At 38.9% G+C, this 25,488-nt stretch overlaps 1 protein-coding gene across 11 annotated transcripts in view; it reads right to left on the bottom strand.

Moving 5' to 3' along the window:
- The window catches only part of PTPRK (protein tyrosine phosphatase receptor type K), a 567,969-nt gene extending 561,560 nt beyond the window's left edge, over nucleotides 1-6,409 (bottom strand). For 5 of the 11 annotated variants that reach the window (XM_046004502.1, XM_046004505.1, XM_046004504.1 and 2 more), the window contains exon 1: nucleotides 6,094-6,400. In XM_046004502.1, the coding sequence (XP_045860458.1) occupies nucleotides 6,094-6,190 (97 nt within the window). In that variant the 5' untranslated portion in view covers nucleotides 6,191-6,400. Of the gene's footprint in view, nucleotides 1-6,093 lie in introns of all 11 variants that reach the window. The other 6 variants (XM_046004508.1, XM_046004509.1, XM_046004510.1 and 3 more) reach the window with 3 other exon arrangements.
- Nucleotides 6,410-25,488: the final 19,079 nt, after the last annotated feature.

Here is a 25,488-nt window from a genome sequence, read left to right as displayed (position 1 = left end):
TTAGCTTCCTTCTCATCTGAACCTTTGGACAATAAAGTACTATCACTATTAAGATGTGTGTGTGTGTATCTACAAAATACATTCTTTTATCTTTCAGCTTTCCCAGCAAAATAAATGCAAATAATAACTCATCTGGACACTCTTTTATTTGGCCTTATTTCTATCTGCATTCCTCTTAAGAAGATAATTCCTAGAATGACTAACCTGTAGAAAAATTCAGCCAGCATTGCTCTGCTCATCATTTTTATTAACAGAGCTCTACAATCATATAAAGTGGAAACATGGATTATTTCATTCAGGACTACTTAATTTGCTCCTAAAACAATTGTAAGTGACAAAATAAGCCACTCGTAATTTTTATGGATTATCAACACACAGCCGAGAATGCCAAAAAACTCCAAGCAGAGTAGAGTGGTGAAATGGCAACGTTCCAAGACAGGATGGATACAATCTTCCACCCCAGCCACTGTTTTCCCAGAACCTCAACATTCTGCAAAACCTCACAAAACTCTTCAAAAAAAAAAAAAAAAAAAGACTGTGGAATAAATGTTCTGATAGAAACTTCAAAAAAAAAAAAAAAAACCTCACAAAACTAAGTTGAATTACGTACGTTCAGTTTTTATTACCAAAATATTAAATACAAAAGAATTCCCATAAGAGTACTTCAGGAAAATAAACAACCCTCTCTCAACAGAATCTTCGTGGAACTAAGAAAAACTTTTGTGTGGAATGAAGTTTCTTTAAGAGCATTGCTCAAAAAAACACAGCCTAAAGTTTACAAACTACCTCCAGAGTTCTCACCAATCATCAAAGATTCAAACATGGGTTTTTTTTCCCATTTTCCAAAGCATAGTTGTATGCTTATTTCACCATTCTCAAAATAACAGGCAATATGGTCCTCAAATTTGTCCTGTCCCCACCTACAAAGAGGAAAGTCTCTCTTCCATTCAGAGATACCTATGTACAAACACTCTGAGATATTAAAATCTCATTTCATGGATTTACAACTTTATTTCTGGCTTCAATTAAAATTAAAATTAGCCTGATGGACAGACTGATTTACTTTGTTATCAAATACTAGTTTAAGACATCGGGAAGATATCACTGAACTGGTAAGATATCGTTGTTCAGTAAACCGTGACAAACAGCATGAGTTTTGGTGAAAAAACAAGTCATATTCAAAAGCAATTATAACCTTTTTAGGGAAAGAGAAACACCATTTGATAAAGGAACACAAAACAAATACATATGATCAAAGGATAAAGTCTGAGAGGAATACATAGAGGGAAATTTTTACATCTACAGAATAAGAAATGAATGTGTTTGGACGAAGGCGAAGGCTGACTCCAATAAACAAATCAAAAATAAGGTGCTTTTTTCCTTCCTTAGAAAAGTAAATAGAAGATCAAACGCGTGCCCCCCACCCCCCGCGCGCGCGCGCACACACACACACACACACACACACACACACACACAGAATCCTAGTGTTCTTTGTTTTGTCTTTAAGAACAATCTGTAAACTCTCTTGATGTTTCCTGCTCCCAGTTGTGCAGCAATCCTCTTCCTGCCCTCCATGAAGAGCAAGTAGAGGAAATGGGAATAGCACAGGGCAGATGAGGACAGCATTTTCCATGCCTCTGAGAAGTACATCCATATTTAGCATGACTTACACTGTTTTTAATACCACCTTGAGGAGACCTAGATCATGGCACTTCAAAAGCATTGGTAGGCAACAACACAGGTTCTCTATATAGGACCATATCACACGAATTAAATGCTTTTTAAAGGCCATAAAAATGTATAGTAAACCATCACCGGTAGAAATATGAGATTTGATGGGAAAACTGGCGTTCGCACTGGGTAGCGGTCGAATCATAGTTCCAGTTTTTAAGAACATGTCCGGCACCAGAAGATATTTAGCGGGAACAAAAAGACTATGATGTGTATGTGTATGCGGGCTTTGTTGTTGCTAAAGAAGAGTGGGAAGGAGTGTGGAGAGGGGCAGAGCCGCAGAGGGGTTGATTTATTTTTCAAATTCGCATTTATGAATACAAAGAGAAGAGCTGTCAGCAGCACACATGCCAAGCCCACATAGCAGCCAGACCTGCCTCTTCCCGTCTGGGTAGGCCAGACACAAAACGACATCTTACAATCCAGGAAAATCAGCAGAGTCAGATATATGGAGAATAATGAGAGAAAAAGCAGTTCTGGAAATGTCCACTTATATATCATTACTACTGTTAGAATTTATAGTCTTAATGAACTGAGGGATTGAGCAATTCTGGTCAATCAAAACCAGAAAATCAGCAAGCAAACCTTGAAACAAGCTGTTTCAGATTTATTTTCCTAGTAGGTAGTAAGTATGAGAGGAATTAACTTCACATATAGAGACATCCAGGAGTCAGACACCAGGAAAGGGGCATTGTTTAGATGAGCTGCAAGGTCATAAGGGATCAAGTCTGAGTGCACACTGACAGTATGACATGCCAGGAACTAGATCAAGTGAGGAGGATCCTGAGCTGCATTTCCAGGCTCACATCATACTAGAGACACAATAGTCCCTCTCTAGGTCATTGATAAGACTGCATCTAAAATGCTGCATATTTTTTTCTCCATACTCTGATAAAAAAGCTGAACAACCAACAGTTGAACAAACAGCTAAACAAATGACTAAAAATATATTTTTTTCTATTGCTAGAATACTGGGAATGTTAATAATGACTTTTCCACAGATATAGCTCAAATAACAATTTACACGAGAAAAGCAAAAAAATAAATAAATAAGAATAATTTCTCTCAGTGTACTGATAAAATTATAGTCTGGCCAACAGAATATTTATGTTTAATAATGATTAAAATGAATGACTGGCAAAGGAAACATACACACACACACTCCTAAACAGCCCATCCTTACTCGGCAAGTGTGGGAGCAAGCAAAGGAGACTAAAGCCAAGGCACTTAGTTACCTTAATGTATGACGCCTACACCCCAGAGAGCTGCATAATACTTTACAACTTATAGTGCCAGTTCACATAAATTATTGCATACCATCCTCATAAAAACCAGGTAGAAAGGTCAGATATTATTATCTCCATTTTACAGACGAGAAAGCTGAGTTTCCAAGTAACTTCTGTGTGACTGGTTTTGTCAGGCATCTGAGTCCCAGGACAGAATACTGTCTTACATTATAATACCAAGAGATAACAGCTACATAATCCCATGAATGTCAGTGCATCTTTGTACTTCTATGCCTCAGTTTCCCCAGATATGACATTGGTATCATTTTAAGTGAAAGATTAGGCTAAAATAACATAAGTTGATATTTACAGGCTGTTCTGGTTTTAAAGAGGCTCACCATGCAACATGTAGCATTTTTACACTTTCATTCCAAAAGCTAAGGAAAAAGTCACAGTGATAAAAATATTATTAAATTTGTGGTTTAAAGAAAGCACAATGGATGAGTATATGACATATCCAACAATCCTTAGTATTTCAAAATTTGCTTTTGAAGTGTATTTCACTAGAAACCACATGATGATATCTAAAAGTAGTGATTGGTCTTAATGGATGTGATTTAAAAGACCTATTTAATAGGATATTTAAAAATTCTGAATATATATTTGTTTTAGACTTTTAAAGCATTTTATTCAAATTTCTCAAAAGAAATAACAGTTCATTAAAGTAGAATCTAAGAGTAAAAAACAGCAAGAAAGTATACACCTCAGTCTCTGAATCTATGTATTTACAACAAATCTGACTGCCATAAAATCTGATGATAGTAGAATATCAAATGGCTTAGGATAACCAGAACACGAAAATGTTTACAAGACAAACTTTTAATTCATGATGAAAAGCAGATTCACAATCTGACTTTAAATAGGGGAAATAGAAAGCATTCATTTCTGGGCATATATGTAAATCCTGAATAGCAAATTTTTTTAGATACAGTCCTACAAGAATTGCTTTAATTAGGACTGTACATTCTCTTACTTAAACGTAACATAAAGTCAAATGTTTTGCTTTGTTCCTAAAGCAAAGCCAGGCATATTTGGTAAAATTACTTAGAACTGGATATCTAAGAACACAATTGTTCACTAGAGATACCTAAACTCCAGGGTTCAGAAAAGCTCATCTGCACATTCTGTTGGAGGGAGTTCAGTATTTACTAAAAGGTAAATAACATTTGAAAGGAGAAATATAAACGTTTCTTTACTGCTGAAAATATATCCATCAGCAGTTGAGGCATTAGTAGTTGCAACTCTGGGATACATGTAAATCTAATCATGCAACTGGAAGAATCCAAACTTTCAATTAACAAACTACATGCCTTTTGAAGCGTAGGCTCTCCATGCAGTGTCAAACACTGTGCAGAAATCAATACCCACTCTAACTTGCCGGCATATAATGACTTCCATCAAGCATGGTTTCAATACCAGCCAGCATTATATGTCAGAGATGCATTCAGCAGTAATGCTTACTCCAGAAAGAATTAAATTAAGCCATCGGATCATTCACTGCATAGATCTGTCGTCTGCATACATCACCGATATACACAGCTTTTCCTCTACATGCTGCATTTCATAATATGCCTTAGTGCACAACACATACTGCCACCTGAATCTGTGGTCTAACTCCTTTTACAGCGTTCTGCCAGGGAGGTGGGGGGATGTAAGGGAAATAAACATTACTCCGGATCACAACAATCTGAGTTTATTTCCAGGAAGCAGAGCAGCCACAACAAGGAGAGAAACTGACAAGCGCAAAGTAAGTTCGTTCTCCGCATTCTGCGGCCTCAGCCAAGAGCGCGGCTGTCACTTGCAGGGTCTTCTCCATCACCCCTCGGCCACCAATGTGTCTCCATCTGCACCAAGACCCACGGCAGCAAATGCGCTTGCCAGCAAAGCTGAGCTGGGTGAACTGGCCAGAAAAGTTGTCAGGACAGGCGAGCAGCAGACAAGCGCCCGGGAGCCCGCTCCCCAGCATCCACCTGTGAAACTTCAGAGCCCCCAGAGGAGAGAACGAAAGAAGCAACTAACAAAAAAAGATAACAAAACTGGAAGCGTAGAGGACGGGACTGGGAGAGACGGGGTTCCACGGACTTCTCTGAGTGGCTTTACCAGGAACCCAAAGAGCCAACCTGCGAGACCACACCACATCCCTCCCTTTGGGCTCAGCGGGTTGTCGCTAGCAGCCCCCAGCATCGAGGCGGGCTCTGGGGGTCACCGCGTCAGCTTCGCCGTGCCTCCGCTGGAGGAGTGGTTGCCACAGCCGGGGTCAGGCTTCCCCCGACCGGCACCCAGACCGCGCTGCCCAGGACGGCTCGGTGTGGGTCCTTAGAATCATATTTCAAAACATCTTACAGGCTCCGCCAGCACACACACGGAACGTACTCCACGCAGCGCCCTAACCCACAGGGCAAAACCAGGAGCAGCCAACACTGGGGGAGGAGAAAGGGACTGGGGGAGGGACGGGGAAGTAGTTAGACAATAGTCAAGGGAGGTTATTCCCGGGACAAAAAGCACCTGGCAAAGCGCGCGGAGGTCAGTCCCTTCCAGTCTCCACATTTCTGACAATGGCTTCCGGGGGGTGGGGGGTGGGGGGTATTCCTTTTTTTTTTTCTTAAACGCTCTAGAGGCAGACTGCAACAAGCCCACACCACGAGCAACAGAGTAGCCCGTCCCCAGAGTCGTAACTACTTTTTCCTTCTCTCTTCCCCAGCGTGGTGCAGCGTGCGCTGGACGCGGAGGCTACCAGTTTCCCAAGAAAAGCAATGTCTCCCCACACTCCCGGACAGCCCTGCCAGCCTTGGCCCCGAGCGAGCCTCCGACAGGAACAATGGGTCGCGGAGATGAAAGTTACCTGCGCCAAGTGGCGCCCAGCGCGGTGCCCCGCGTCCCACCTACCACAAACTCTGGGGACATCTCTCCCTCTGCCCTGTGCCCCCGCCCGGGCCGCCAAAGCTTCCCCCGAATCCTTGCCCCCCCCGGCCCTGGCGAAGAGCCGGCTTCAGCCCCCGCGAGCCCCGGGTCGGGGGCATTCGTCGGGCATTCGGAAACCCTTCCCGCTCCCACGCCCATCTTCCGGGCCACTCACCTGCGGAGAACTGGCCTTGGGCCGACCCCAGGGGAGACCGAGGGGAGAGGAGCAAGAGCGCCACAAAAACAGGCAGCGCCGCCGCCGCCGTATCCATGTCGACTTTGGGAGAAGTTTCAAGCAGCTTTGCAAAGAGCTGCGCGGAGAATCACCGCGAAATCCACTACCGAGGTGCCGGCCGGGCCTCGCGGGATGAGGGCGGGAAGTCCGCTGCCGCCCGCCGGCACTTTTTCCTTCTTCGCGGTCCCCAAACTACCTCAGGGGAGCGAGCGTCGCCCGCGTCGCCGGCCGGCCGCGGCGGCAGCTCTCCATGCTCAGCGGAGGCTGCTCCTGTTAGTCAAGAGTTACTTTGCTCGGGGAGGGACGGGGGCGGAGCCGGGGGTGACGTCGCCCCGCGGGCTCCGGGAGCTTCTGAGGAATGCAGGCTCCCGCGCGGCGCCGCCGCCTCCTGCCGGAGAGACGCGCGCTTGCCCCGGCCGCGCGCCCCGCGCCTCTCGCCGCCTTTGTTCGCCGCCCGCCGCCGCTCAGAGGAGCGGGCGGGAAAGGGGACCCGCGCCGCTGGCTGCCCTGTTGCAGAAATAGGAGTCTGAGATGCGAGTGTTTGGTGAGCCGTGTAGCGGGACCACAGAGGACGGGCGCGGAGAAAGCCCCAACGCCGGATCAGAGGCGCCCTGGGCTCGTGTCCCCGCGTGGAGGTCCCGTCGGAGCGGATGTCGGTAGGAAGAAGCGCGAGTGTTGAAGCGCCCTAAGGAAACACCCACCTGCATGGAAAACTCACTGTTCCTGATTCTGTAATGAGGACTAAGACACCCCACCCCTACAGAAAACTTATTATTCCTTATGATATAAAAATAAAACTTGAACCAAAATAAACGTTCGGTAACTTTCCAGTATGAGCAGCTGGCGTGTCTCCTTTCTGGTTTATTTGTCATTTGCCCAATATTTGGATTTACTCTCTGCTTCGCTGACTGCTTGTTGTTCTGAAACCTTCCGGCCTCTTTCCGCTTCTTCCCTCAGGAAGAACCTAAGAACTGCATCAGGGTTTAGTATGTTTTCCTTTCCCGTAGGTCTGCTGGAGTAGAAAAGGTGTTTTTCTTTGTTTTTAATATCTAATGGGTACTTAAGACAGAAGTATTTAACAAAAGGACTTTCCATTGACAATGAAAATGGCAACCAATGATTTCATCCGGAGGAAAATGATGTTCTATTATGACAGTAAAGTATTTTACAGTTTGCTAGTTCTTCAGCAGCTTGAAGTGGTTTCACCATATGCCACATTTACTTGCTTCTGTGAGACTAGTTGTGCCCTATATTCATTTTTGTAAAATTTTCAAATAAAATAAATGTCACAATTGAATAGATATTTTTATTGAGAATTTTACTGTCATATATACAATTCCTAGAACAACAGACTCTTGATTGACATCTGTCAGGTACTCATATCTTCAGCCTTTGTAAACAAGACAATGTGAAATCCAATTTAACATTCATATAATTTATTTACCAAGCAATATATCCCTCCTCTATACAAATTAAATATATGCTATTAATGACCAAGTTTATGATAGAAGCGGAAATATATATATGTATGTGTGTGTGTATATATATACATATATGTATGTATAAAATCAGGAAGAAAAAGACTTAAAAATTTTTGCTAAAGAGTAGAAGCTTGATTAAACTGAATTTGGAGTCTTCTGGCTGGCTTATTAGCATACTGACTTGCCCAGCGCTTGTCAATTCAATTCAGTACAGTAAAATTCATTTTTCCTTAGGGTACAGGGTATAATTTTTTTTTCAACTCACTAACTTAGAATTGTTCACATATCACTGTTCCTATTTCTTTGATTGAGGGATATTCCTAAATCCTAAGTAATAAAACTGAAGGTCATATATTTTCTTTTTGAAGGAGTAAGCAGAACTTCATAAAATTTAACAGGAATATACCTCATGAAAAACAAACAAAAAACACCACCCATATACTAATACTTTCTTGAAAGAAAGCTGAAGGAAGTTCATGACTTGGTAGATTTGTTTAAGCACACCAAATGCTTGTTTGAAAAATAGACATATGGTGTCAGGCAGAGTCCACATACAGTTTTTACCTTGCTTATTCCTTGGGTCAACTGACAGAAGATTCATTTCACTTTACCTATCCTGTTATTAATAACATAACAGGCAATGTTTACAGAGCACTTAGAGCGTGCTAGGCTCTGACTTAAGATATGCAGTGTCTCACTGAGTTCAGACTACAGTTCTTTGACATTGGTACAATTATTACTCCCATTTCACAAATGAGGAAACAAGATTAGGGATTAAGTAATTTGGTCATCAGCACTTCCATGAGTGAAAAGTGGGTAAGGGGAAACAGGCAAGAAAATTCTTGAAAAGGAATCAGCAAACTAGCAAGAATGACTTCTCAACAGAAGTCAAAGGAATAAAATAAAACTTTTAGATAAGTAAATCGGTCCTTTTGTCCTTAGTTGTCACAAATGCTAGCCATAATAACTAATGCTGGCCAGAGTGGATTGAAATCCTTTGAGTAGAGTATATTTGTCTCCATGACGTATTTGGCAAGTATTTAGAACTTATTAGATCTCCGTTTACTTCACAGAAAATAGAATAAATGAATATATCAATCAATCCACAGAAGAAGTATAAATTTGGTATAACTTTTAGAAAAAGTTAGTCAACATGTATTTAAAAATGACTAAAATGATCATATTCTTTGATCTACTGACTATTCTAAGGAAATAAGCCAAAATATGGAAAATGCTATATACACAAAGGTATTTGTCATTTCCAAAAAGGAAAAGTGGAAATCACATAAATGTCCAACAACAGGCAGATTCACAAACATTATCTAGATAGAATATCTCACAGCCACTAGAAATGAAAGTTATAAAAAAAAAAAAAGGAGCAAGTTGCAACATAAGAACATGCACATAATAAAACATTGGGTAAAAAAATCAGAAGACAGTGCAAAGTTTCAGTTTGGGAAGATGAAAACGTTCTGGAGATGCACTGTAATCACGGTTATACAACAATGTGTACCTAATGCCACTGAACTGCATATTTAAAAATGGTTAAAATGGTAAAATTTTATGCAATATATGTTTTACTACAATAAAAAAATTAGAAGACAAAAATCAAAATGTAGTACAATTACAACAGAAATAATGAAGAATGGAAAAAAATTAACTATGATATTGATAAAATTAGTAGTAGATATAGACTAATAAAATTTCATAATTGCCCTTCTCTATTTTCTTACCATTTGGGGTGTCTGATGAGAGTATATCCTTTAAAGAGGATAGGTTTTTATTCTGATTGCAGATTTACCACACAGTAACTCCAGTCATGAATTTAGATCTGTATTTGAGAAAATGTTTTCTGTGAAATCCCAGTTTTATCAAAATTTCCCAAGTATGTTTGGAAAATAGGGTCTGAAGATCAGATAAGCTTGGAGAACACTGAAATGAACAAAGTTAAAAGGTTCCTTTACCAAAACAGTCTTCTTTTCTTTATAGTAGTTTCTCTATGGTTATCAATATGGTATTAGGCACTGTAAGCTGGAGAGGGGAAAAGAATGCAAAGTTTCTCAAAGTTTTGGACCATGGAACTCTTTAATAAAGAAGTATTTCTCACAAGTCAGATTTCAGGGAACAGAGTTTGGGAAGCACTGTCAAGTAACATTTAATATCTCTATATCTCAATTCCTTAATATGAAAATGAGGCTAATCAATCAGATTTTCGGATAACTAAATGAAATACAGTGACTCAAACTCAAGGGTTAGAGGCACTGACCCCCTGCACAGTGCCTAGTCAAAAAGCCTCATATAACTTTGACTCCCGCAAAACCTTAACTAATAATAGCCTTGACCAGAAACCTATGGCTAGCACAAATGGTTGATTAACATATATTCTGTATGTTATATGTATTATACACTGTATTATTATAATAAAGCTAGAGAAAAGAAAATGTTAAGGAAATCATAAAAGAAAATACATTTACAGTGAACTGCACTGTATTCATTTAAAAAAAATGCATATAAGTGGATCCATGCAGTTCAAGCCCAAGTTGTTCAAAGGTCAAGTATATAGATTTTGAATATAGATATAAATTCAATTATGGATAGAGATATGAAAGGGCCTGGATGATAATAGTTGCTGAATAAATATTAGTTTCCTTCTTTCATTCCACTGATGGATTAGGCACAAATCTATACCCAGCTGAAGCAAAGTTTTTATTTACCCAGTGACAGACCATGAGTACCCACAGCATGTGTTTATAAGCAATTTGATAATATTCTCAGCTTGTTAATAACAATTAATTGCTTGCATATGCTTTTCAGTTTGTAATACCTATTCACCCACATGATCACAATCTATCCTCCATCTATCAAACCCCAGGAAGACTGAAGCCAGGGCAGGTACTATTACTAATTTCACTTAACTGACAAGGAAAACCGAAGCTTTGAGGGATTAAAATTAGCCATGTTTTGACGCTGGTCATTAAAAGAGTTATCTCTTGGACCTGGGCGTTCTGACTACGAATTTCATTTCTACCTTCCCGCCAATGACTACTATGCACTTCATTCTCATCTCTAAAAATGTTCATTTGAGTTAGAGGCAAAATCGTCAATGCCAATTCACCAGACTGAGCCTCTTAGACAGGCAGGTGGAAATGAGTTTCTATTTTCTCTTTGCAAAGAGAAAAAAGAAAAAAACAACCGAAAAGCATTTCCTTGCTGTAATATTCTTGCATGGGTATGTATATATTCAGGAAGGGAGGGGCAGGGAATTTCTGACAAGAAAGCCCTTGAACAGAGCAGGGGCTTCCAGAAAAGGAAAAAAAAAAAGTGCCTGTTACGTCTGTGAAACTATTGTTCTGGGTGGGTGGTGGGTCTTCCACTGTAGGGCAAACCCCAATTGCTCCCTGGAGTAGTGCTGGGACCTGGCAAATTACTACTTACATATTGACATCAGAACATCCAGGAACAAATTGAATAGTGATTACTGTGTGCCTAAGTCTCTAAAGAAACTCTTCTCGCTATATATTCTTACGTAATTTGGGATCAGATGGAAGAAATGCACTGTATTCAAAACCGGAGTTATTTTGTGAGTCTCTTGAACCCTTTAAAAAACCCATAACTTGGGATTAGTTCAGAAACACTAGTCAAGAAAATGCATGCTCCAAAGGTTTTATCCAGGGAAGAAAAAAAAAAATTTGAACAGCTTGAGAGCTCGGTGTTGCCAATTTGGAAGAGCAATTTGCCTACAGCTGGATATAATTAACAAGCATGGGTCAAAAAGGAAGCCAATCATAAAAGTGTGAATTGGATAGAGGTGGAGGGATGGGGACAGTGACAGTCACTTCAGAACTGTTGTATTCTGACTTCAGAGTCTCTCCTCAATTTCAAAAAGCCTAGTCTAATGATTAATAAAAGATTGAATTCAGAGGGAAAAAAATCGGGGTCTTCATAGTAATGTGGTTGATAAATTATCTTTTCTGGAACACTATAGGTGCCTTATCCACCCTTTATACTAGCAAGTAATTTCCATGCCAAAAAAGAAAAGAAAAGAAAAAGTTGTTTTGTTTTGTTTTTTCCTCTCTCTCTCCTGGCTCACTAGAGGAAAAAAAGGAATAAAGGTATGAGCAATATATTATCTCATTGAATACTGTTTGAAATCTTTTAGTCTGAATGGACCAATTATCCTGAGATATTTTGTATGTTTGTTATTTTAGTAAAACCAGGAAAGAGGATAACTCTTACAACTAATTAAATTCATCATGTATTCAGTAATACATTTTGCAGGGTTAAGAGCTCATATGCAAAGTTGCAGCCCGAGGAGAATTAACACAGCTGAATGAGAAATCCTCTAATGATTATGCTCCTACCTTCCTCCTATTTACTTCTGAAGGGGGTTGGGGGCCAGCTCCACACATGGAAGGAACACTGTGGATCTTGCCATCTTTCTTCACTGCTTAGTCTGATCTCGAGACAGAAAGAAATAGAATTCTGAACACACAATGTGGTACTTCCAAGGCTCTGGAGATTTTTCTAATCCTCCAAATGTTCTCCAATAAAATCTTCCCTTTACATTGTTGGTGCTGCCACAGCATTCATAACCAGAGGAAGTCTGACAAGAAAATGAGCCATTAAAACCTACACACAAACATAGGGGCTCATTTCAGTGCTGAAGTCCTCTCAAACTAAAGCAAAGAATTCAATTTGTCATTTGCAAGCATTTATTAAGTGTACAATACAGTGCTAGTTACTCTATGGGAGATACAGGAGAATTAGTAATTAACATTTGAATTTAACAGACCAAAAAAATAAGAGAAAACAAACTATATTGTTGTGTATGTGTGTGTGCATAATATATATATACAATCGCATGTATAACAATACACTTGCACACACGCATATCTCTTTAATGTGAAAGAAAAGAAAACAAAGTATTCGGTCATGGTGGAGTACAGTTAGAGGGAAAAGCTTTTGGGGGCTGACTAGTTTTGAGCTACATCTTGAAAAAAGTGACGGTTGTGGGACTCCTGACTGGCTTAGTCAGTGGAGCAGGTGACTCTTGATCTCAGGGTTGTGATTTCTAGCCCCACATTGGGGACAGAGATTACTAAAAAACAAACAAAAAGAAAGTGATGGTTGTGACTGGCAAGAAAAAAAGTCCCAATGCGTAACCAGTTTTTGGAGGTTGAACTCCTTTTTTTTTTTTTAGAGATTCTGTTTATCTGAGAGAAAAAGAGAGAGAGAGAGAACAAGAACAAACACAGGAGTGGGGTGAGGGGCCGAGGAAGAAGTAGGCTTTCTGCTGAGCAGGGGCCCCAGTCCGAGACTCGATCCAGGATCCTGGGATCATGACAGGAGCAGAAGATAGACATTTAACAGACTGAGCTATTCAGGCACCCCTGGAGTTTGAACTTCTCACTCAAACTGGCTTTCTGTGAGGTAGCTTGCTCTTGATAACTGACCAAAATGTGTCTCCCATTGACTTTGATAGCTGCCTATCCTGGAGACGAGTTCTTATTTTATTGCTGAATGTTTTCAAATCACCTAAGAAGCCTTGTTGGAAGATGCCTAAAATACAGATTTCTCATAACATCAGTTTGTATGCTTTGAAAGCTTCACAATTGCCTAAACTACATAAGCCCAGGAAAGAGTTCATTAAGAAGTAGGCTTACAAGCCCAGTAGACTATTAAAATCACATGCAGTTTCTTTGTGGCCATAATGAAATAGTCAATTAGCCCTTTTACTTGTTGACAACTACTGCTGATATAAACCAATGGTCTCAGCAAAAAGTCAGAGACCAAAAGCTACAATAGTCTGGGGAAACAATCGAGGCTGAGTTGGTCTAAAACTGGTTTTATTTCAGTTTCTGCATGTGAAATGGCCACATAACTATTTTGTATAAACTTTAGAGAAGCTCGTTGGATAAGGGGAGCATACATAAGAAATAATAATATTAGAAAATTTTTTAAAAACACTTCACTTGCAGTGTTAGGAACAATAATGACAATATACTATACCCCCCTTCCCAAAATTCATGTCCCTGGAACATGTGAATATGTTCCTTTGTATGGCTAAAGAGACCTTGTGGGTGTGATTAAGGTAAGGATCTTGAAAAGGTAATACATCTGAGGAATATCTTGGTGGGCTCAATGTAATCCACAGGGTTCCTTTAAGAGAGAAGCAATAGAGTAAGAGAGATGTAAGCATGGAAGCAGAAATCTGAAAAGAGAGAAAATGCTACATTGCTAGCTTTGGAGATAAAGGAGGGGACCATGAGCAAATGGCTCTAGAAGCTAGAAAAGTCATGTGAATGGATTCTTCTTTAGAGCCTCCACATGGAAGGTAGCCCTGCTGACACCTTGATTGTAGTCTGGTGAAGACCACTGCAGACTTCTGACCTGCAGAACTGTGAGATAATGAGTGTGGGCAGTTTTGGGGTTTTTTTTAAATAAGATTTTATTTATTTATTTATTTAACAGACAGAGATTACAAGTAGGCAGAGAGGCAGGCAGAGAGAGAGGAGGAAAGCAGGCTCTCCGCCGAGCAGAGAGCCTGATGCGGGGCTTGATGCCGGGTCTCCGGGATCATGACCTGAGCTGAGGGCAGAGGCTCCAACCCACTGAGCCAACCAGGTGCCCCGAGTGTGTGCAGTTTTAAGTCACTAAGTTTATAATAATTTGTTACAGCAGCAATGAGAAGCTGATATACATGGGTTATCTCATTTGGTCCTTATAGCTATTAGACACATCTTACATGCTTAAACAAGGAGTGAGAAAACTGATACTCAAATAGATTAGGCAATCCTCTTAAGTAAGCGATGGAGCTAACAGGCAGACTCAGGCCCTGACTCCAGAGTCTACAGGGTTATGAAGTATGCTGTTTCAAAACACTAATTTTGAATGGCAAGAATATATTGAATTACCACAAAAAAAGTGATTGTGATAGAAAATTTATAAAATTTGGGGGCGCCTGGGTGGCTCAGTGGGTTAAAGCCTCTGCCTTCAGCTCAGGTCATGATCCCAGGGTCCTGGGATCAAGCCCCGCATGGGGCTCTCTGCTCAGCGGGGAGCCTGCTTCCCTTCCTCTCTCTCTGCCTGCCTCTCTGCCTACTTGTGATCTCTGTCTGTCAAATAAATAAATAAAATCTTAAGAAAAAAAAAAGAAAATTTATAAAATTTTAAATATATATTTGCAATTTTCTCTCCTGTATTTGCAATGAATACAGATCTTAGCATTCTGTTACTGTTCCTTTGCTTTAAATGCTAGCAATCACATCCTATTCTGATATAATCATATTGTTTAATCAGAGAAACACATAAACTGGAAGATAGCCATTGTCAGTAGTTATTTGGAAGATTTAACCATCATTTACATTTGGTATATTTTCTGTCATAACTATCATTACGTTGTCTTCTATAGACTGTGAGCTATTGAAGGGCTGGACCTATAGTTGCTCTATTTTCTACAAGGCCCGTACCCACTTCTCTCCATACATTTGCTTTAATATTTTATATGTGAATCTTTTGGTCATAAATTGTAGGGATCATTACCTCCTTAGGAATCTAACTTTAATTGGTGAATAGGCTGTCACTCTAATTTCCTGGAAGTTACAATTATTTGTCATTGTATCCCTGCCCATAAAACAGGTACTGTTGTAGAGTTGTTCAAATAATGGTAGTTGAGGGATGGATGGATGGATGAAAAGACTTTTCATGGTCAAGTAGTTTAATAGTCTGGCAGGTGAAGGTGTAGAATTCTGAGACAATTAAGGAAGAAATCCCTGGAGAGAACATAAAAAAAAAAAACAAAAAACAGAGTAAGAAAATCTTAACTTCCATACCATTTGAAGTTTAAAGTATCATTATGATACTTAAGACCATTTTTCCTTTATTCCTTTTCTATTTTTTTTTTTTTGCTTATAGCTGCAATATTGATCAAGAATGGCAACTTTTTAGCTTATACTTTTGTGTTCTTTCTGCTGATGAAATATTTTCTTTTAGGCATGACAAATAACTGTCAATATCACTTATTTACACCCAGAGATATTGATGGTTTATAATCACATCTCATCGTTTGATACTCAGAACTCCACTCCTATTATAGCAATGAAATCTGTGAATCTAAATCCAAGGCATCCTGGGTAAAGTGAGATTGCACCCTCAAACAGTTTAGGGATTTTTAAGTAGCCTCCATGCCCAATGTGGGGCTTAAACTAACTTCCCTGAGATCAAAATTAACATGCTCTGCTGACTGAGCCAGCTAGGTGCCCCAAGTGTAGGGCTGCTTAAGTCATCTAAGATCTTAGTGTTTGGGATTTTACCCTTCCTACATAGATTCAAGAAGGGAAACCTAACTTCATAATCCTTATTCAAAATGTTGCCTTTAGGGGGTGCTTTGGTGGCTCAGTGGGTTAGACTTCTACCTTCAGCTCAGGTCATGGTCTTGGGGTCCTGAGATCAAGCCCCACATCAGGCTCTCTGCTCAGCAGGGAGCCTGCTTCCCCCATCCCCCTGCCTACTTGTGATCTCTCTGTCAGAAAATAAATAAAATCTAAAAAAAAAATTGTTGCCTTTTAATCATAAAATATTTTAGGAAATAAATAGTGATCAGGTTTATGGCTGAGGATCCAGTTACTGGTTACAAATCCTTAATTTGGTGGTTTGAGTAAGATATCTCTCCTTTCAGCCTGCCCTGCACAGCCTAATTTTTTTTAGGCTAATTTTTTTAGCCCAATATTCACTGTGCACCTCACAGTGCTGGGTACAATTCTAGGTACTGCTTATACAGTAAGGTGCAAAGTAGGCAAAAAGAATCTCTGTACTATGTTTATGATCTAGCAAAGAGAGATGGGCAATAAACAAATAAATAAAACATTACAATTAATATTGCAATATCTGAAAAATATCAGAAAAAAGAGAGGCTTTTATTGCATTTTGTTTTTGAAACTGAGACTAGTTTCAGTATAAAAATGTTACTAACATTAAAATTTTGACTCTGTATAAGAAAGGAATATACGGTTAATGGGTAAGAAAAAAATTTTTTTCTAAATCATGTGTATTTCTATTTCATGAAAAATGTGTAACTATCGGGGTTTTCATTTTTACTTTGACTGCTAGAGCTAAATTTGCAGTTATATATAGTAATTATGTAGTTTGTTGGTCTACTTTGTTATATGTTAAATTTCTAATGATCTTATTTTACTGGTCTACCCTATTTTCCTTTCACTTTGATTTATTTACTCATTTATATTGTAATGTACTAGTTCCATTTTTGTAAACTAAGAGCTAAGTCTACCACTAAATAAGCAAATTGATCAATCAATTGATCAATCAATGGGTCTATTCCAGGAGAATGAGTACTCAAGTTTTGCAGATTCACAGAATAGATCAAAAGGTTCTACCTTCCTGCTTCTTAAATCTTTCTAGATGAAAAAATGTCAAGTCACAGAAAGTTAGGGTGTCTTATCTGAGATTTCATGGTGCATTCTTAGAGCATATGCTAATTAACCACTTGTCAGGGTGAATGGAATGGGGATGGTTTCTGCATTATGAAAAGCTATTGGTTACAACGTAATTTACAGTTATACATCTCCAAATCACAGAATTCTACTAGCTTTTGAGTTTCTATGTCCTCTACATGACATTCTGCTTGTTATTTTTGGATTTTGGAGAGAAAGAGATTAGGATGACCCACCAGGTCCTCCAGATTCTTAACAAAACTGTCAAGAAAAATAAATCTCGGTACAGAATCTACAAATCTTAGCAAATGGACATGTTTGAGACTAGGTAAGACACTAGAAATGCCTTTAAATTATTGTAACCTACTCCTGCATTTAAAAAAATTTTGTGATTCAGATCTAAAGATATGATTTCTCTCGAAGAAAAATGACACCTGAGTTGATAAATGACAAGACCCATCACAGAGGTATTTTGTCCAGTAGTAATACAGCTGCTGATCAGTTTACTAAAGAGCCCAAGGGGAGATTAATTATTTAACAGTGGAATAAATTGCAAAGTTGGCCCTAACTACTTCAATACAAATTGAAACACCAGACTCTGCAAAATTCTCAGCAATAATCACAGAAAAGGCAAGTGAATTTGAAGCTTGGTTTTCCAATTTTTCTATCATCAACATCTCCTTTTTCTGCCTCTTCACCCTCAGCCTCCATTTTTCCCACTCCAGCCCATCCAATTACCTCCACTCCTCCATCACATACACCCACTTCTTGTTAACCAGAACTTTCTTAATATGGCCATTCCCCTCTGCATCTTTCCCCCTCCCTTCCTTCCTACAGGAAGGAAGGGAGGAATGTCCCTGTGTTGGGCATTGAGGGAAAGAGAGATGGAACACAAAGAGCTATGTATCTATCCAAGAGCATAAGTTGCCGTCTAACTTTTTTTTTTTTTTAAAGATTTTATTTATTTATTTGACAGAGAGAGAGATCACAAATAGGCAGAGAGGCAGGCAGAGAGAGAGGAGGAAGCAGGCTCCCCATGGAGCAGAGAGCCCGAAGCGGGGCTCTATCCCAGGATCCTGAGATCATGACCCGAGCCGAAGGCAGCGGCTTAATCCACTGAGCCACCCAGGCGCCCCATAAGTTGCCGTCTAATGTTGAGTATGGGACCAGGGAGAATGACATGGGAAAAAAGAATTAGAAATAAAGGCAAATATGAGAGGCACAATAAAGGTACAAACAACCTGCTGTAAAAACACAGCTGAAGAAGCAATTAATTTCTGTCATTTTCCAGCAAGGATGGGTGACAAATATCTTTACTCTGTGTACTCCCCTCCCATCTGTTTCTCTCACTTCTAATGGGGACAATTTGGGATCTGAGTTGTCAGTTTCTGCTACGGAAATGTGAAACTGGAGGATGAAATTTATTCTGATGTCAACCACAGAAGAAGCTGTCTTTAACTTAATATAGTGAGAAAGCAGTTTGGTGCCCAAATCTCCATGAGCAACAATGATCCAAGGTCCCTGTTGCCAGTTACGGCTTTAGGACGCCCCCTACCCCCATACTAGTTGCTTCAGTCATGTTTTCTCATCTCTCCCTCTCTCTCCTAACTTCCCAATGCCTTCCTAGGATTTCCCAGTGTTTTGCTTTTGCTGCCTCCTAGTTTCTCATCCCAGACGATTCCAGCTGCTGTACACTTCAAGTACAGACCAATCGATGTACCAGGATGACCTTGAGGACCTACAGGTTATGAATTTGGGGGCACTCTTTAGAGTCACTTTGCCTAAAATGCCATCATCTTGTGTGTCTTGTCAAATGTTCAAATATTCCCGTGAGGGTAGAGCAGAAGGTCTATGTGTTGTTTATACATCTATTGGAATTATTTCCACCATCTAGAGGAGATGAGCTACATTCAGAGGCTAATTCACTCATTCAGTCACTATTTATTTAGCATCCTCTTACAGGTTAACTTGTTACAAAACTGAGTAAGATTGTCAGTCCTATACCCTGGTTGGGGAAAGAAACACAACTTTGATTTTAATAAGTGATAATTATTGGGAGGAGAAACCACCAATTGCTACCTTGGGAACTGGGTAAAAGCTCCAGCGAAAGGACTACAGATTTGAGGTAAATCTTGAAGTTTAAGTTGGAGTTGGCCAGAGTTAGAGAAGGAGGGGGAAAAAAATGGAATTATGAATACTTTGAAATGGGGAGGTTTTGGGTGAAGGCCAGGATAGAGACTTGAAACAGCCAGGAATAGCATAAGACACTGTGGGTAGGGGAGAAGAGATAGATTCAGAATCTGGGAAAAAATGCCAGAAGGGAGAAGGGAATAGGGGAAGATTATAAGACAGTCTGTGACTATTTTAGACTTTTACCATTGAGAGCTTGTTTTAAGAGGCAAAGAAACAAGGCAGCTGGGATTACATTAGTGGGATAATTTAGAAGAAATTTGAATATGAATAATGGAACTGACAGTACATGAATTGTCAGCATTCCTTTTAATTGACCCTTCCCCCAGTCACCTAAGATCAGCATTGTTTGTTATACAGAAATATGTTAAAAAGCACAGAAGTCCTGGTTCTATCATTAATTCGCTGCTTATGAGTACCCTAAACTCCCAGGGATCTGCTTCTTCATATTTCACAGGAAAGCATGGGAAATGATGATCCCTAAGATCTCTTTTTTAGTCCTAAAGGCTATGGTTATTTTTAGGTCTTGGAAGAATTGTGCTGTGTATAACACTATCTAAATAGATACAATCTCCTCCTACTAGGAACAAGAGCGTTACCAGAACTTTGGCACCAAAGAACTCAGGGTTTTATTATATTAAATTTTAAAAATAACTTTTCTTCATTACAAAAATAACACAGAAAAATTCAAAGAAAGAACTTTGTGACACATTACAACTCCTACCCACTTGGACACAACCATGGTTAATACTTGGTATATAGCCTAAGAATACTGTTATTTCCATATCATATCAATAGTGAATTATTCTCTACTAGAAAAAGCTGTTTGTTTGCTTCTTCTAAAGCCAAGAGATTTTTTATGCACACACACACACACACACACAACAACAACTGAGCACTTCATGGGACTCAACAAATCCAAGCAGATTTCTTTCTTTTTTTTTTTTTTTTAAGATTTTTATTTATTTATTTGACAGACAGAGATCACAAGTAGACAGAGAGGTAGGCAGAGAGAGAGAGAGAGAGAGAGGAGGAAGCAGGCTCCCTGCTTGAGCAGAGAGCCTGATGTGGGGCTCGATCCCAGGACCCTGAGATCATGACCTGAGCTGAAGGCAGAGGCTTTAACCCACTGAGCCACCCAGGCGCCCCCAAGCAGATTTCTTTCTTACTAAAAAGTCACTCACTGTACATGACGTAAAGGTAGAAGAATTACAACTCAATACAAATGTCTTCCCTGTGATTGCAGATTAATGATGCTTGTTTAAAGTGCTTTCAAGGAACATACTCAAACATTAATAGGTGTGATTTATGGTATATGTGCCATGTGTCAGATACTGTACAGAGTACTTCCTTTGTGCTACTTTTAAACCTCGAAATACTATCTAGGGCAGGTATTGTGACCCCAGTTTCACAGATAAGATTTCAAAGGCTTGAAGAGGTTAACTGACTTCATAATGGCCACATTTCTAATAAAGAGCTGACCCATGATTTGGACCCAGAACTTCCTGGTACAAATGTCATCTTCTTACCACAATACCAACATTCACCAAGCTGTTATCCAAATAATACTAGTGTCCTGTGAGATAAGACTGTTCCATGAAAAAAGGCTTTATTGTTTGCAAAACTATGTTTGCAAAACATTACACTGTAGGAAAGAAGCATTTAACTTAACTCTTGGTTTCTTCTATATCTTTATATATATAAAAGAGTACATACACACACACACATTCTTTGTAAATATATATGTTTGCCATTTATTTATTTATTTACTTATTTATTTTTATTCTTTTATTTTTTTGAGAGAGAGAGAGAGAGAGATCATGCAAGCCAAGTGTGGGGGAGGGAGAGGGCAGGTGGGGAGGAGCAGAGGGAGAGAAAGGGAGAGAATCCATACTGGGAGTGGAGCCCAACCTATGGCTCAATCTCACAACCCTGTTCTCTTAGTCTCTTAATCTTACTTGGGCACTACACTTATATTTTTCACTGATGGGCCTTTAGCCACATCACCCTAGAGACCAATGCCAGAAATAATGAATGAAGAAACCCAAGAACTATTCAGTGATCTAGGTTTTTCACTCTACAGTCCAATTTAAACAATTATTGCCCACTGGGAACATTTCAGACAAGTTCAGGGAACCCTGCCTAATAAAGCATACAAATACCAGAAGTCATTATTTTCTTTGAAGTCTCAAGTACAAACAGAAAATGATTTATCATAAAGTTAATAAAGCTTAATTTATAAGCCCCATTTCATGGACCCCTTCCAAAACCCTGAGAGGTCCCTAACAATAGTTCATGTAATCATGAGCTTTTTGTAACATTTGCAGAAAAAAGATATTATACCCACAATTGCTTAAGACTTTCTCTCTTTTCCCTTCAGTTTGCCCTGTGCTGTGTTTTGCCCTGGTGAGTGATATTGAAATAGTGGTAAAGTTTTTTTGGTATTCAGTTAACTAGACATTTTTGGGTGTCATAACTGGGGTGGGGAGTGAGAATGTTACTGGTATATAGAGGCCGGGGAAGATGCCAAGCACCTGGAATTCACACCCACCAATAAAAACTGATTGGGTCCTAAATGTCGATAGTGTCAACTCAGATAAATCCTGGGTGAGTGGAATAAATTTTTTGTGGTTTGCAATTACTTTTATATATAGTTAAGTTGTTCCTGGTTGTCCTGGTATAGAAACAGCTTTCATGAATATTCAGTACTGATTCACCCAGGGTCATTATATGGAGACAGAAGAACAGAGGTTGTATATGAATTGGCCCTATAGTCATTGACACTAGAAGTGTATCAGACAATAGAAGGGTTTGTAATATATGGAGCCAGAAGCTAGTCTGAGATAAGTTTTTCAAATATTGAACATTTAAAAGTAAGAGGAAGATCCCCACTCAAAACAGAAGTCTTCTTCTGATAAGAATTTACTCACTAATGCAACATGTACAATTATAAATGTAACATACATTCTTTTTTTCTTTTTCTTTTTCTTTTTTTTTAAGATTTTATTTATTTGACACAGAGAGAGAGAGCACAAGTAGGGGAAGCTGCAGAGGGAGAGGGAGAAGCAGGCTCCCCACTGAGCAGGGAACCTGATGTGGGACTCAATCCCAGGACCCTAGGATTATGACATGAGCCGAAGGCAGACACTTTACCAACTGAGTCATCCAGGGGCCCCCGTTTTATCCTTTTTGTTGAGAATTATCTGCAATGGAGTTTATAGAACTCCTCAGATTGTAGGACACATGCCTAAAGCAGCACTGCGAACATTGTGTCTGTTTTTAAGGTCGCCTATTTTTAACACATGCCAACATAAGGGCATCATGGCATGACATTGCCAACCATGACTTACAAGATGGAAATAAAGTTTTCTAAATTAAAATTAATTTAAAACTCATTTGATCTACCAGGTTAGAAGACAGATTAAGTGATTTTTTTCATTCCCTTTATGGAAAATACAGGAATTGTCATATAAAGAGGTGCTGGGTGTAAGGTGAGTTAAAATTAAGCAATAATTCATAAAAATGTTATGTTTTCCTTGAATTTTTGTGGTTTGTTTTACTTGTCAGCCTTCTAAAATATATAATTTGTTGTGATTTCTTTCATCATTTTAAATATTCACTTTGGAATCTAATTTTTAAGCTTAACTTCTTTTCTTAAAAAGTGTCCCCAAAGCTGTATTAAACATCAGGCTCCACAGAGCCTAGATATTCTTCTATATATACATTTTATTTTGATATAAAATCCTGAATTGGTATTACTTTTATTTCTTTAAAGACAGTGTTTGCTTCCTACTCATGGCTCATTGCATAAAGCAACCCCACTGAGAAGTCCATTTTTTCCCTCTTCTGCTCTGTCTTACTAGGACTGAAATATTCTCTTCCATTTCCTTTACTTAATGGAAAATGAAGATGCAAGAAAAAAAAAATCCCATTTCCTCTGTGAAACCTGCTGCCCTAGAGTCACAAACATAATTTATGGATTCTGGCTATGCTTGCATTCCTTGCCATGCCAATAAAGTTTATTGAAATTGGAATTGAAATTAAAAAGCTTAAACCAAAAGAACCATTCCAGAGGTCAGAAAAAAAATATATATATAGGCTATAACCAAATAAGAATGTTGCTCTACCTTCAGACAGACTGTAATGCAAGTTAGCAAAAGCCATTCTGTTTTAGTTTTTTAATCCAAATTAATCATGTTAACATTGAGGAAAATTTTCATTTTTATTTAATATTTTATGATCTAATACTTGTCATTCCATATTAGAATAAGGATCTAAGAAAAAAAAAACTTTTTTTGCCTTATGGCTCAGAGTTCTGGGGCTTTACGATTTATAGGGAACATGACAAAAAATGTCTATGGTGAGGCTAAAATTACTAGTCAGGGTGAACATTATAAAAATGTAAGTAAAAATGAATTTAAAAGTGATATGAGTACATTGAATTGGTTGAAACGTAAAATCCCACAGAGAAGTATTTGTGGATTGCTGCAGGGAATCTACATTAAAGTACATTATTTCATGCAGAGAGAATCTTACTGAAATTATAAAGTAGTCCTATGGCAAAAAGGAAAGAACAACCCACAGCTTTACAACAGCAGTCAGGGTAACAGCACACATCTCAAAATAAATCTCTCACACTTTCAGAGGAATAACTCCTGCTAATCAAATGTCTCAAAACATCTGGGCACTACTTGAAGTTCCTTGCACATTCTGGCCACAGAGACAGAAACGTAGGTTGCAATAGGGCATGATAATATTTCAGAGATGCTGCTTTAGAAACATTTCTAATTTCATTCAATCTTAAAATGCCCCAATCTGATAGGGAGACACAAAGCTGATGGACATCAAGAGCCCTAGATTTCAGATTAGGGAATATGTGAAACTAAAAATAATTAATTGGCTGGATGTATGGGGGTTAATAGCACAAATCGAGCATTTGGGTTCCTGATTCAGCTTCTTATACTCTACTTTGTGTAGTTCTGGCGTGATTGGATAGGCTTGCTGCCAGAAACTTCTGGGCAAAATCTATATACTTCGATGTTTTAGTGGGATAATTTGGTCAAGAACTCTATTAAGAGCTCAGCATTAAGAAAAATATGTATGTGATTCAATGGTTTTTCGTAGAATCAGGAATAAAGGGAGTAGTCCAATATAAAGAAATGGCTAGCAATCTAGAGACAGAGAAACTGTACATAGCTGGGTAAATTTCTTCACCTTATCTGTTAAATAGATGATAGTACATGTATGAGTTTATTGTGCTAAATATGAAACAATAGTTATGTACGGTGAAGTGACTTCACATGGCACCTGGAACAGAATGGTTTTGTTGTTGTTATTTTAATAGTTATGTCCTTCTCTTCTTTTATTTTATTAATTTAAAATTATTTTTCAAAAATTTGTTTATTTTTGCGAGAGAGAGAGAAAACACGAGCGGGGGAATGGGGAGGGGCACAGGGAGAGGAAGTCTCCATGTTGAGCAAGGGGCCCAACTCAGGACTTGATCCCAGGACCCTGGGATCATAGAAGGCAGACACTTAACTGAATAAGCCACCCAGGTGCCCCTCTTCTTTTATTTTTTTAAGATTTTATTTTTAAGTAATCTCTCCACTCAAGGTGGGGCTTGAACTCATAATCTCAAGATCAAGAATCACATGTGTTCTACCCAATGAGCCAGCTGGGAGCACCTTCTCTTCCATTAGCTACACGTAGGTGATTATGTTTAAGAGAACATTGTTTGTCTATCATATTTTGAAATTTAATCCTAATCATTTTGTTTCTCTATATAGATAAACATTTTGAAATTCGAGGAAGAACACATTAACAAAATGAAGAGAAAAATTTATCAGATGATTCACAGAATAACATCAGAATTCATACTTGAATGAGGTATGGAAATGGGGATGTGACATTTTAATAGTATTTTACCTTTGTAAGTACTCACACTACTTTATGTATTCAGCATTTCTTTTCAATTTGTGGAATAAGTCCAACCCAACCTGAATAAAAATCAAGTTTCTGAGAAACAATATTATATATGTAAACCATGCTGAAATTAAGTAAGTGCATATTTAAGCAGGAAGGTTGAACTAACAATTCCTACCATAACACATGAAATGTCTAATACATTACTCACCAGAATGAAATACACTGAGATTTTTTCCTTCCTTCCATCCTTTCATTCATTCGTTGATTAATTCAAAAGTTTCAGATAAAAC

Source organism: Meles meles, chromosome 5 (assembly GCF_922984935.1).
Source record: "Meles meles chromosome 5, mMelMel3.1 paternal haplotype, whole genome shotgun sequence".
In the NCBI taxonomy this organism is placed as follows: Eukaryota; Metazoa; Chordata; class Mammalia; order Carnivora; family Mustelidae; genus Meles; species Meles meles.
The sequence above is the reverse complement of the archived record's forward strand: the minus strand, read 5'-3'. Positions and strand labels throughout refer to the sequence as shown.